At 41.2% G+C, this 14316-nt stretch overlaps 1 protein-coding gene across 6 annotated transcripts in view; it reads left to right on the top strand.

The window, feature by feature from the left end:
- Nucleotides 1–52: 52 nt before the first annotated feature.
- ARHGAP17 (Rho GTPase activating protein 17) overlaps nucleotides 53–14316 on the top strand; it is a 47121-nt gene continuing 32857 nt past the window's right edge. For all 6 annotated transcript variants that reach the window (XM_049790979.1, XM_049790975.1, XM_049790974.1 and 3 more), the window contains exon 1: nucleotides 53–232. In XM_049790979.1, coding sequence (XP_049646936.1) covers nucleotides 180–232 — 53 coding nt within the window. In that variant the 5' untranslated portion in view covers nucleotides 53–179. The remainder of the gene's footprint in view (nucleotides 233–14316) is intronic.

Here is a 14316-nt window from a genome sequence, read left to right as displayed (position 1 = left end):
CCATGCGGACACGTGACGGTGTGGGCGGGGCCGGAAGCGGCGGTAGGTTCCGGTGTGGGCAGGGAGGAGGAGGAGGAGGCGGGAGGCCGGGCCGGGCCGGGTCGGGCCGGGCCGGTGGTGCGGCGGCGGCGGAGGAGCAGTGGGTGCCCGGCGGGAGGCCGGGGCGAACGACCGCCGCCATGAAGAAGCAGTTCAACCGGATGAAGCAGCTGGCTAACCAGACGGTCGGCAGGTGGGCGGCGGGGCCGGGGTCTCTCGGCCGCGGGTAGCCCTGCCTGTCTGGGCCGGGGCTGCGGCTCAGGCGGTGGCTCCGCTCCGGTTTTTTTCCCCCAGCAGAGCACGGCGGCGGGGAGCGGGGTGGGGGCCGTCCGCAGTCTCGGCCGCGAGGAGGGGACGGGGCACGGCGGGGTTTCCCGCGCCTCTCCTGAGCGGGGCCTTTTGGGGAAGAAAGAACTTGTGTCAGCTTAGAAAGAAGCAGGCGGGACGGAGAGGGACGGCGAGGCGGCAGAGGCCTTCGTTGCTCGAAAACTAAAAAATAGAGAGAAGGTTTGGGTCCTCGGTTTTCGAGCCGGGAGCGGGCCCTGGGCGACCGGGCGGGGGTCGGTCTCCGCTGGCACCGAGGCCTCCCGGTACCTGTCGGTACGTGCTGTCAGCCCCGGCAGCGGCTCACGGTAGCGAATGAAACGGAGCCCCCCGCGGGTGCTGCGGTGGACCCCCGAATAGACCGCTTCCCCCCCGAACACGCGTTTGTGCGGTTCGTGTTTAAGGTTTTTGTCGAATTTAAGGCTGGGGGGGACGACACACACAGAAAGGCGAGGTCCCTTGGGGGCTGGGGAGTGTCAGGCCTGGGGGTCAGGGGAAGCGAGGGAGGGGGCTTCTCCAGAGGGTCACCTTGCCCCCCCCCCCCCCCCCCCCCAGCCCCGCAGAGTTATTTGCATTGTGTGCTTCCTGTCTGGGTTTTTGTGACTTTCGTTTCCTTTGTTGTTGCGTTAATATTGAGTTATTCAATCCATTTCTCGCTCTTTTTCACATTAAAGGAGACTTCAGAGAGCGCATTCTCTATGACTTAATTTTAACAAAAATAACCACAGTCTTGTAGGGTATGATCGCCACCGATTTCCAGATGTCAGAGTCTTGGAAGCTCTTTAGTCTGGTTGTGTGGAAAGAAATCTGTGCATAGACACAGGAGTGTCTGGCTGCAGCTCTTCTGTGTGCTAAAAATGCAAATGTAACTTTACTGTGTTTCTAGTAGAGTTCTATAATTTTTCCCCCAGATACTCCTCTCTGTTTTTAGTGGAAACTTAATCTGAAAGTATGTACTTATACTGAAAGTATAAACTTTCATATTATCTGAGTTTATACTTTCACGGTCTCCGCTCTAATAACTTGCTTAACATGGTGTTTGTTTTCTTTGGGGCCTACATACATATAAAACAGGTCAAGTGTGTCAGCTAATAATGGCTAAGTAGTAGATTTTTAATAGGGTATTTGTTTTGCTATAAAAGAGAGCATAACTTCCAAACCAATCTTGTGTCCTTTCATTCTCATTTCATATAAATTATTGGATTTTTTTTTTATGTTGTTGGGGTGATTATTGGCATTACCTTTTTGCATGTGTTGGCCCACAGCTCCAAATCCCAAGTGGAATTTCAAGTAATCTGCATTGTACTGAGTAGGATAAACATCTTGGGCTCCTTTCTACTTCAAGGGGAAAATCAGAATTAAATCTGGAGAGCTGTTTATAGTCGTGTATGGGTTGGGAAGTTCATAATGACCTTTGACTAAATGCAGCTGAAGCCCGGTGGAAGCTGTGGCTATCCGTCGTTTCACAACGGAGCTTCTCAGGGTGTGGTTGTCTGTGTGCATGATTATTGCTCGTACTTTTTCGCCAGGTAGTCTGCTGGGGCCTTAGCAGCCTGTGTCTGAAACAGTGAAGTTTTCTAGTTTCATTAAAATACAGACAAGTACCTGTAATTGTCTTTGATTAAAAACTGTTTGAAATTACACCAACTCATTTGTTTTTATAAGTTTAATATTAATAGTTAAAATTAAACTCTTTCTCTCTTTCCTGTTTTAGTTGGTATTAAATACAAGCACATCCTTATTGGTTCTGTCTTTGCTTATAGAGTGTTTATTAATAATAAAGTATCTTAAGTTAGTTGTATGGATTCTTTACCCAAGAACATAGAAACTTTTCTTTTAATTAGAGGTGAGAAGACTGAAGAATGAGGGTAATCATAAACTTCTCAGTGCTTGTTGTCTTTTCCATGTATAAGTGTTTTCCTCATGTTTGTAACTGCTTTGAATGAACCACATTGCCCCTTCTAGGGATTTGTTTGTGTAGTCTTGTTAGCACAAGGTGGTACTTACTCTTTTGTTGCTGACCTTTATATTTGTGGCTTTCCAAGTTAAAGAAAAATGCTTATACAGTTGAAATAATTTTCATCACTGTAAATCTGCATTAATTGTAATGAAACTAGGGAAACTTAGTTTATGGATGAAATTTGGGGACAGGAGGGAAAGAAACAAAACTCAGGAGGTTTATGTTGGTTTTTGTAATGTATGAGCATGTATGTACAGGAGCTATAGCAGTGGAAACTCAGGGAAGATATTTTTACTTTTCCCATAGTGCAGTGTATTCATGTGCGCAACTGAGCACTGGTTTTCCCCAAACCTGTTTTTGTTTAATTTTTTTGGTTCATCATTGCAATGCTTTTATCTGACTTTCCAGATATCCTGTTGTCTGTAAAGAGGTTGAAATTAATCATTTGTATTAGATGTTCACTTAGATACAAAGAGCCTTTTAAATAGTAGTTTAAAGGCCCGTCCAAGCCCCCGGTGTAGTGAAGACTTTGATTTCATAGAGCCAGAGATAATTTCTGGAAATGCTTCTGCATCTCTCTTCCTCCAGTTATGGAGGTGAGAGGGGTGGCTCAGCCCTGCAAACACTGCATCAAGAAATCAAGCATGATTAGACCAGTTGGTGTACCAAGAAGGAGAAATGGTTGACTTCACAGTTTTATTAAAAGTTAACTTGAAAAACATTTTTTTCAAGAGGTATCAAATGTGCTATTGAAATTAGTTGGTGAATATTTAATATTGCTAGCCTCCTTACATTTCATGTACTAGCCAAGCATTCAGATAGTCACCAGGGTCTGTCTTAATTTCCCAAAGTAAAATCACTCAGTACTGAAAGATTTGTGATTGGTTTCACTTGCAAATACCAGGGCTGAGGTTTTCAAATTTTGGGCAGTGCTGCCTTCTGTGGCTTTGATAAGCACTGTAGAACTCATGGAAGATGTGGGAGGTGTGACAGTCATCATTCAGTAGGATCTTGCAGGCAATATTAGCAGAGGCAAGTGTTTCTGGCACTGAGTACCAAAATGAGGAGTGAACCATTTCAATTTTTTAACACTGAAGAAAAAAAGAAAAAGGAAAAAACAAGTTGCAGCGTGCTTCCCACTGTTGCAGCTTGCTGATTTCTGAGGTAGGTTTGTACTGAGTTGGTGTAACTCATTTACTAGCTTTTTATGCTTTGACAGAATGAGGAGACAAATCCTATGCCAGAAGGGTTCTTCTGGTTATGCAGATGTCTTTAAGAGGTGCAGTGTTCAGTATTTCTAGACCTTGTGTGCCGTTGGGAGATCTAGCAGGTGAATAAGCTGCCCCACAAGAGGAACAGTTTTGGCATCTGTGCCGAGGGGTCACATCCCCCTAACTCTGCTGGCTCACCTGGGGTGCTTGGGATGTTGTATGGACTGCCTACTCCCTTTGAAAGGGATTTCTACCCTTTGATGTAATCTGCTGCTCCATAGGGTGATCTTCAACTGCCTGCTGCTTCTTGTGGTGTTGTATTAGAAAGGGGTATCTTCTACTGGTTTTCTTTTTAGTCATTCAGAGCTTTTTTTCTCTGTAATTGAGGGGTGGGGAGGTGGGGGGAACAGCCATGTTATCATGAGGTTAGCAAACCTTGGCTATGCATCAGGGATGTGTCTTTACCATGGTTTTGTTCCCTTTAACGAAGGGATGTTTAAAATAGTTCAGGATTTATCCCGGTCAACTTGCTGTAGGTATGTATAAATGATACTGCCTTTCTTACAGCCAGCTTCTGAAGGTTGTCATCCTTGGCCTTGTACCACAAATATGTCACTTAAGATCACAGAAGTAACTCCTTAGCATTGAAAATAAGAAAAGATGGGCAAGAGCTTCATTAAAACAGAGGAATGGCATTTATGGGGAAGCCTAAGAGTCTGCACGGATAGTATTATATAGAATTATGAAATATATATAGGAAACTAATGAAAGAGGGGATTAGCCGAGTGGAACAGGATTCCACAGTAATTAACAGATGTGTTAAATATTTTGCAGCGATTATCTTGTGGATGTTGTTGGATGCCTTAAAACAAGACAAGTATTCAATCTGCCACCCAGTACTTCATTTTTTTATATATTGTGACAGATTTGTTGTAAGTGTTGCACATCTGCAAGCAAGCATTTCTACTGAGGGGGACAACTCAAGCTCTGGTTAACCCATAAAGTAAAATATCAATGGCTTGTCTATATAAACCTGGAGGAAAATGAAACTGTATTTTGCCTTTCATTGAATACTGGCAGTTCAAGCACTGGTCCCTCTAGTTTTTTGTTGGCTGGTGTCAGAGAGACTGTCCAAGTCTGGGCCAGGTGACTCAGACAACCTCTTGTTGGGAGGTGGCATCAGAACTTTCTCAGGGCAGTCTTAGCTAGAGTAACGAACTGTGAATCTTGGTGTGTGTTGGTTCTCATGTCATTGTGGAGGATCGCACATCTACTCAGAGATAATTCACAAGAAGCAGGGCTGGGGTGTGCAGGGGAGCAGAGGCATGGCTTACCTGGAAATCATTAGTTCCACGTGAGCTGAATTAATGCATCAGAATAAACTGGCATCTTGACCATGACAGATACACCAGCTAATCACACAAAACTACCTCAACTCTAACTTTATTTTGAGCTGCATCCTGGCTCCAGCCTAAGCAATTGGAAACAGCTTGAAACTTTTAGTTAGGCTTAAAAAATTAAGGGGGAGAGGGAGTGAAGAAGAAAAAAATAACCTTCATTCTAAATGTCATGATTTTCAGGTGGCCTGTGATTCCTTAGAGGCTATGTGCTGAGATTGCTTTTAATGGAATTTATGTATTAATTCCTGTAAACCTTCATTTGTTTTGAGGACCAAGGCTCATATCCACTGAGAACAGTTCTTCTGTTCCACACACACATTTCCTGTATGCTTCGTCTGGGTACAGTGCCTTGTGAAATGGAAGTCATGGAATATGTTTTAGTACATGCTGTCTCACAAATTTGAAGAGGTGATGTACTACCTTCCTGGTGTGTTTGTACCTTTCCTTGGGATGCTTCATAAGCAGATATTCATTTGAGCAGATGATCTGCATGTTAGGCTCAGAAATGAAAAGGATTATATTGTGTATGACATCAACAAGGTAAATCTTCAGATACCTACGAGTGCTTGTCTTCCAGTTTTCTTAGTCTTTTATAAATTACAAAGGGAGACAGATTTTGATTAGAAGCTCGGGAAGTGTTCTACTTTATAGTTGCAGTCATCTGTAATGAAAATAAACATTCAGAGGTATTGTCATTAAAGTCTTTCAAATGACACACTAATAAGCATTTGAACTATGTAGCTAAGTAATTTATATGAGGAATGAGTCCACAGAGGTGTTTGTTTCCTGCTGTTTATTTACAGAAAACTAGGTTTGTAATTAATGACACTTGTTAGACTGCCTGACAATTTTAGGTGAGTTAGGCTTTCCTGCCTTTGGGGACACAACTATTACTGTTGTTCCCATCAATTTCTTTTTTCATCTTTTAGATGCAATCAACAGAGTACCATGCAGATTAAAAATTATTCTAGCCAACTGGTCTGGAAAGTTTAGGTCTGGTGAAATCATTTAAGATTAAGACTGATAGATAAGTGGATATACTTACTGTCTTTACTAGAAGAGATATTCTATCTGCCTTTAGGCTGTTACAGTAATTTAAACCAGGGACAGGCAGATCTCACTAATTAGAAATCTGGAAGAGACCACAAACCACCTTAGATTGTTTTTTTTTTTTTTTTTAAATGCAAGAAGCTAACTTACTATAGCTTCTTTACTACTTTTTCACTGTTCAAATACAACTTCTTCTATACAAATAGGTTTTTCCAGGCCCTGTACACATGACAGTACTGTGACTCAATAGGAGGATTTGAACGTATCTTTTAATAGCTCATGCCCTGCATAAAAGTTACTATGCTAAACTATATTTAGTATTTCTTCAAGCCACTTGGCAATCTGTAAGTCATAAGTTGGAATTGGTGTTATTGTGACAGAATTATTACATTAAAGCAAGTGATGTTAAAATGACTATTATTGAATGATTGTGTACAGTAAGGAGCTACATACATTTGATTTGTATAGGGGAAGACCTGCTGGAAAATAGTAACTTTTAGTAATACCTTGTGGAAAAAGTAGATGGTCCAAGTTATTAATTTTTTTCTTTCTGCTTAAGTGTTACCCACTGATTCTAGTCTGTTTCAGAATTGTTCTGTGAGTTATTCCTTAAGGAAGTTCTTTTACTACTTCATCTTTTGTTGATAGTACTTTGCAAACTAGCTTTATTGAACATCCAGAGTGGTAAAACAAGAGTGCACTCATCTCTGTTAAGTCCAAAACACTTCAATCAATATAACATTAACCCTACGATGCCATTTAGTGTCAAAGAAATACTTCTTTAATGTTTTTCTAGTTCTTATGTAGAAAAAAATTTAAAAAAAATTAGTACGACCCCAGTATTTGAAAACTTCTGGCTCACCCAAACATCCTTTTAAAAAAAGTTAAACGTGGTAGGCGTTATTTACTTGGAGTGCTTGTTGTCATTGGTAAAGATATTTGAAGAAGTTGTAAACATTGAAATATGTTCATATTTATGGGCAGGGGGAGAATTTGCTTTGTGCTTGATCCTAGAGGTTGGCATTTGTCTGCATCTGAGTACTCGCGAAAAGAAAAAGAAAAATCTCATTTCATTGTTTATAATAGTTATCTTAAACATTTCCTGTTTATCTCAAATGAAGTTCGAGGTCTCTTTAACTACAGAATTGACTTAGATCTTTCTGGATGGCAGATTAATTCAATGACAGGTTTAAAGAGCCTGAGTAGATTGAATTAGGGAAGATCTGTTTTCCTGAACATGTGCAGACTTTTGGACTTCATGTAACTAACTGTCAAGGACTGATTGAAATAAAATGTGTGTGAATGCTAAAGCACTTGTATACTAATAGCAAAGGGACTGCATTATCTAAACATCTGCATGTTAGTAGTTTGGCTGTTGAACAGGCAGAGCAAGGAGGCAGTAAGCTTTATATTGCCTGAAACACTGGAGTTGGCATATGCAGCTGCATAAACTGTTCATTACCTCTGAGCCACTTCTAGGCTACTGTATGGGCTGTGCAGAAGTTGGTGAAATGGTGTTTCCATCAGAGATGTAAGCAAGCCAAGAACTAACAGTTACCCCTTTAACGCTGCCTCTCAGCCTCAGCAGTATCAACAAAGTTTCTTGGTATCTGCATATTTATCTATTTCCTGCACCCTTTGGGGAAAACTGACACAATGTAATGCGTTGTGCAGCTCAGGAATCTGATTTTTCTAACAGTACAAACTTCCAATTATAGAAGAACATGCAGCTATTATGTTTTCAGTTTGGGGCTGCTTCTTGTGGTAGAACTTGGCACTTGTCAGTGTATTTGCAACTGCCATTAATGCAGCAACAAATGGAGTAGCTTGTGGATATAAACCGTGTCCAAGCTGTGGTCTACATTAAATTCTGTGAGCATGCCTGTTAATCCCCTTGATTAATGTATCCTTCAAAGCAGATTGCTAAAGACAGAGGGAAAATGACCTGAATTTACTGAATTTGAGGACTTTGTAGTGACTTTCTTCAGTTCTGTCTCAGTGGATGACTGGTGAGGACTGTAAGGCTGAACACCTGCTGCTGCTGGTGAGAAGCTGTATTGCTGTACTGGAACCCCTGGTAAGAAGAGAGGTTTTGTCTGTGAACAGATGGTCAGAAAACAAAGGAGTGTATTCTGGCCTGCTTTTAGGTGTTCCCTCTAAGTTTTGTAAAGGCAGTCACTTTATCAGTATCTCTTAATTCCTCAGGGACCAAGATGATCTCATGTCAGTTTAAAGTCTAGGTCCTTAAGATTAGAAACTGTTAAGAAATTATGTTGTGTTTTTCAGAAACTTAGTTCTCTGCAGAAGTTGTTCACTGTGTGTAATACTGTGCTTTTAGTGCATTGCAGTATGGTGTTTTCCAGAAAACCACCATGTTAAAACTTCTAGATACAAGTGCAACATGAAGTAGTGCTCTTACAAGGGCAGCAACAGGTTTTAAATCAGTGAGTTCAGCCCTCAGTTTAAAAAGCCTCATCATTTGTGATCCGATTTCAGACCACATGAAAACCTAGGAAGGCCTTGACTGGGCTGCGTCTGCCTTGCCCGACGTCCAGTGGCCAGAAGCAGATGACGCGGGAAGGGTGCAAGGCTCAGACAGCCTGTGGTGTTTCCCACGCGTGTTCTCATGGCTGCCAGCTGTGTTGTCTCAGGAGCTTCCTGAACCACAGGTGGCTTCTGTGTGGTTGATGTCTGAAGCACCAGGCTTGTGGTGGTCCATGCCTTGATTGTGCCATCATTGCTAACGTAGAGCTCCACCTTACCAAATAGCTGAAGAATGCGTTAAAGCTGTAGTCTGCTCCCTGCTTCTCAGAAAGTCCAAATTTTGATAGTTTCAACTATTTGTCTTTAAGTGACTCGACTCTTGTATGAGAAATGTGTGTCTCTGTGCCTGCATGCTGTGAGAATGAGCTCTTGGGTGCCTTACCTTATTTTCCTGAGCAGTGGGTGCTTCCAGGGCAGATGAAGTTTCAGTTATTTTGCTGCTTCTTAATAGATGCAGAAAATGCTTTTCCAACTTCTGTAAAAATCTCTGGTATTTGGTGGTGAAGAATGACTTGGTTTAGTTGTGCTAAATTTTGTTGACTTGAAGATATCTTAATAAAATGTTGTGCTTTCCAGTAGAGAACTAGCTAAAGTCTTTTGGTTAGAAGAAAAAAAGATACTATATAACTTTGTGGCAGACTTGTGTGTCAACTGCTGAGTGGGCAGTGTGTAAAATACTTGAGATTTTTGTTGCTGAAAAAAATTAAAAGATTGCAAACTCAGGGATTTGGGAAATATTAATTGCCCTTTTGCTTTCATGTCTTCATCTTTGGCTCTGTTCATCATGCTGCTGCTTGGTGAAACCGATCAGAGGACTGATAAAATATCTGCAATAGACATATACCATAGGATCTGTTGTAGCCAGTCATCTTGGGGGATCAGGACTGCACAGCAAGGGTAAAGGGAGCTTCTGTCTCGGGAAGGCCCAGTCTTACGTTGCCTTAAAATGTCATTTTTCTGTGCAGAGACTTCTCAGGTGGTTTCACAAGGTTTTGAATGGTCTAGGGCAGCAATAATGATTGTGCCAAACCTGGTGCATTGTGCTTGTGTCACAGCACATAACCAGATCCTGAGTCACCATCCCGGGCTGGACCTGTGTGGCTGCCTGGGTGAAGCACTGAAGGGAAGCAGAGCAAGTGAAAAGAGTAGGAAAGGATGTATTGTCCAGGGGTGCTAGGTGCATCCAAGGTGGAGGTGTTGGTATCTGACATAACAGCAGAATAACGAAGGTAAAAATGTACTTGAACCTGCTTTAGTGGCAGCTGCTCAGTTAAATGGTCAGCTGTGCACCTGTACTCTGGAGGTGGAGTCCAACTCTTCTGATTTATTTATATATACGCTTATTCATATAAACAAAATAATCTTGGTATTACCCTTTTTGTGGATGAAGCTGTGATTCCTTGATTCTAAGTTCATCTGATGGTGGTTCTTTAGAGCAGATAAGTTTAATACCAGGTTATGCCCAGAGTCCAAATCCTAAAATAGTAATGATTTAATCTGCTAAAATAGCTAGAAGTGATCTAACAAGCTGTTTCAACCTGATGCTGTAATGTGATACACTTGGAATTTATGAAAGCAAATGTATTTCTTAGATACTTGCATGGTATTTTTAGGTTATGATAACGGATCTGTAACCAGAACTGCTCTTTAGAGGTCATTGTATTAGCAAATTATGAAATGCCAAATACATACGATCTTTTTAGGATGTGATTAAATGAAAAGTGTCTTAGTGTGTTAGAAATGTTTTCTAGTATTATGTACAGTTTCCATGAAGAAAGGTTTCATAACTTAAAAGTGGCAGCTCCGTTTTTGGTTTGGTTTTTTTTTGGTATTCAGGAGAACCTCCAGCCCACTGTCTTGGGCCTTACCTAAGGCAGCAATTAGCTGCCCCCGTTTGCCATGGCACAGCTCTGATCTGAAACCTATGGGAGTTTAATAATGCAAATTAAACTGTGTAAGGTATGGCTGATCTCCGGTAATTCAGAACCAACTAGCTTCATAGCAGTTGGTGGTGACTGTCAAGTGATTTTAACAGATTACTGTGCTTGATTACCTTATTTTTTCAGGGCTGCTTGATTGTTATAGGTACCAGTCTTGAAAGGAAGGCTAAATTTGATCCTCACAGATGTTGTGCTTAAAGCAGCACTTGGTGTCTAGACAAGAAAAAAATAGGGAACTTTTGAGTAGCTTTTTATCCGCAACATTGCTTTGTTGACTGAATTAGAACGTTTTGGTTAAAATTTATTCCATAGAAACCAAATAGCCTTAAAAGCTTTGAGTTTGTAATCGCTATTCCATTGCTGATAAAAGCATGTCAGAATAGTTGTGCATCTATCTTATGCTTGGACAGTCCTGCTGTCTCAACAGGAAACGGGCTTTCATAAATACACGCCATCTGGGTGAGGTCACAAGTTCTTCTCCTAAGTGAGGTGGAGCTTTTTTTTTTCCTTGACACAGATTGTTTTCTTGTGAAGTTAATTGCATTGCAAAATGACAGGAACATCCTGGGCTGACTGGCAGAGTGAATCAAAGAGCCAGGGGATCTGCAAAAAATGAGTATGCAAAATAGCCAAATGGATTTTAGGTGGGAAGAATCAATAAAGGAGTTTTTTCCTTCTGTCTTACAAGTTGTCCTGTGCCAGAAATTGCTGGACTGAGATTTTTGTATAAATATACTCGTTGGCTATATTGCATGTTTCTCAACATCCCAATGATAGTTCCAGAGTGAAAAAATAGTAAAAGGAGAACTGTTAACTTGTACAGCTGAGCATTGCACAGAAAACGTATGTGATTGCTGAGAACTGTTAATGCTGTTGGAGCATGCCACTTGCGACAGAGTTAAGGCTACAAAAAACTACGTTAGCCAGTGATGGGAATATTAAGTTATAAGGTGGGCCCTTTTTTAGAAGATACATTGCATGCAGATTGGAAAGTTAGGGCTGTGATACGGCTTTGGGAAGTACAGCACTTTATTCAAACACAAACTTTTTTGGCATCTATGAACTAATTATCAAGCAATTGATAGGAAATGTTAATCCACCTGATTAAAAGTTGAATTTTCTGTAGAAAATGAAGATAGAAAGCTAACATTTTCATACAGAAGAATAAATGCGTGAGCTAAACTGTTGCAGCCTCTATTTCAGTCAAACATTTAACTGGTTTGTCTTGCTGTAAGCTTATTTAATACGCAGATTAAGTGTTCTGATCTGATATTTTTTGTAGGAATGGAACAGTAGGATAAAGTAATCCCGGTTTTGTAACAGCAGGTCCAAGTGTGTGTTGAAGTGCAGTACATGTTAATATACCTCAAACTATTTAGTCCAAGGCTCGTATTTCCTTCTCAGAAATCTAAGGATAGAGTTAACTTTCGGTTTCATGCTAGAACAGCAAAAAGCATCGTGTGCAACACATGGCAGGGTGGTAATAGCATAGTTCTGCATGTTATACACATTAGTATGGTCTTGTATACCCTGTATCTAAGCAACATAAAAACAGACATCTATATCCAGTGCCGTAAAACCCAGTAATTGGATGAGTCGTCTCAGTTGCAGGCTAATTGTCAGACTCAGCTCAGAAACTTGCTTTGCTGTTGGTGAAACATAATAAAGGGTTCAGCCATTAATTGTTAATCATGGCTACTGATCAGAAAATCAGTGCAAAGGCTTCCTTGTGAAATAGTAGGCATAAAGCATAATCCCTATTTTGTCACTAGCCTATTAGTCAATTTTTTATAACTTCAGGTCCCTGAATTCCCTTGTACTTGTTTTATTTCAAAGCTTCCAGCTCCTTTCTGCATTCTTACTTTCTATTCCTACTTCATTGTTCTGCCTTTTCTGTGTTTCCTTGTTTTGCTTCTTGTATTGATTCAGTTTGGTTCCTTTTCAAAGGCTTTCTCTTGCCAGTTTTTTGAATCCCCAAACTCAGAATAGACATGTCTGGACAGTGTATTAAATTAAGAACAGCATTATCTTTGGTGAAATGTTGATTTCTGGATTGGAGTTTTTTGACACTTATGCAAGGTAATATGTAGCTGAAGTGTCCTGCCAAGGTGCAAAAAAGCAAACAAATATGCAAAAAATGCCTAGGATTTTTTTAGCAGTTCAGTGTATTTTGCTTATTCCTGTATTGCATATTTTTCCTATTCAAACATGTCTGCACTGTAAAAAGTTTGTCTTTGTAAAAGGCAGTACTACTTTTTGGAGTCTTTTCCAGTGATTAACAATGCAGGACTTTTCTGGTAAAAGAAATCATAAAATTGAAAAATGTCTTGAGTTAGTGGGCAATCCACCTGTTTTGTGGCTAGAATGGAAAGTAATGTCTTGTTTGAAAGTTCAGGATATGTTTGAGGGTTTTTTTGGGGGGAGGGGGGGGTGTCCCCTTCTCTCCTTAAATGTGAAGGCGTTCTCGTGTCAGCAGGTGGTTTGGCAAGGGGTCTGGTCCTTGCCTAAAACTAAAAGCTGCCAAACCCATGTGTAGAAAATCCATGAACTGTTTTCTTATCCAGAAACATCAGCTGCTTGCCTTAACTCTGTGGTCAGGATGTACAACTGCATCATGGTTTGCACCAGTACCCTTTCTGCCAAGCCTTGATTCCCTGGCTGCCCTTCCATTTATTCCCACCCCTTCTTTGTGCTTGCACGTCTGATCTTGGCAATGACGTTAATCAGACTGAAAATGGGTTTTATTCCAACCAGGTTAGTTTTCAGTCAGGTCAGTCCTTTAAACTGTTGACTAGTGGAGATGCTTGTGCCAGGCAAAGGGAGATGAGCAGCCGATGATGGTAGGAAGGAAGACACAACAACTTTTTTCAGTAGCTCTGCCAGCTGATGTCACTTCTATGTTAATGAAATGTTGGCCCCAGGGTGCAGTTTCATGATCAGCTTAAACTGATTTTAAGTAGCTGCTGTTGCTAAAAGGGACAGATTTCCCCTCTCCCTGCCCAGCCTGCACTGGTGCCAGTTCTCCTGCCCATGGACAGGGAATGGTGCAGCCACAGAGTGGCCCAGGGAGGGGGGCCAAGACAACTGGAAACCAGTAATTTCTTTTATTGGATGTAATTCCAGTCTGAGCTGCCTATGACTGATACTGATGCAGGGGAGGGGGATGTAAGGACCTGTACCTGAAGTTTGGGGAAGGGGGTTTGCTTCAGACAGGACTCTTGAAAGGAGAAAGGTTGTAGGGTGTCGTGTGAGGGAGGAATCCAATGTTTGCTCCTTGTTGTGGGTTTGATTTGGTGGTGACTCAAGCTGGCACAAATGCAGGCTGCTGTGGAGGGACAAGGTGAGCAGCTTTGGAGAGGCAGCCCAGGGAACGGAGGTGGCTGCAGGCTCATTTATTGCAGCTGCTTGGCCAGGTTAATTTTCAGCTAGACCTAGTGCTCTGTCTGGTATGGCTCTGGTTGTGAGTGCTGCTAGAGCACAAAGGCGGGGGGGGAATTCCCATTTTGGCAGTACTTAAGTTTGTGTTGGCATACAGGGATTGTAAAATTGCACCTGAGATTAAGGAATAACAAATTCAATAATTATTTAGGTTGCTTTCTGCTCTACTGTATCTTATTTCAAAATTGTACCCAGCTAATTTTAGATAAAATTATTCTACATAAGTAAAAGGTTGCTTGCTTGCTTGGAGGAGGGAAAGACCTTGTGTGACAATCTTTTTAATGTAAATAAATACTGGGCAGTTTAATATTAGAAACAGTTCTTTACCAAGACATTGTGTAAGGGTGTTTGTATACATTTTTTTAATAAATTATATTAATAAACTGACGTGTTTGGAAAGTTCAAGTTCT

Source organism: Accipiter gentilis, chromosome 33 (assembly GCF_929443795.1).
Source record: "Accipiter gentilis chromosome 33, bAccGen1.1, whole genome shotgun sequence".
NCBI lineage: Eukaryota > Metazoa > Chordata > Aves > Accipitriformes > Accipitridae > Astur > Astur gentilis.
The sequence above is the reverse complement of the archived record's forward strand: the minus strand, read 5'-3'. Positions and strand labels throughout refer to the sequence as shown.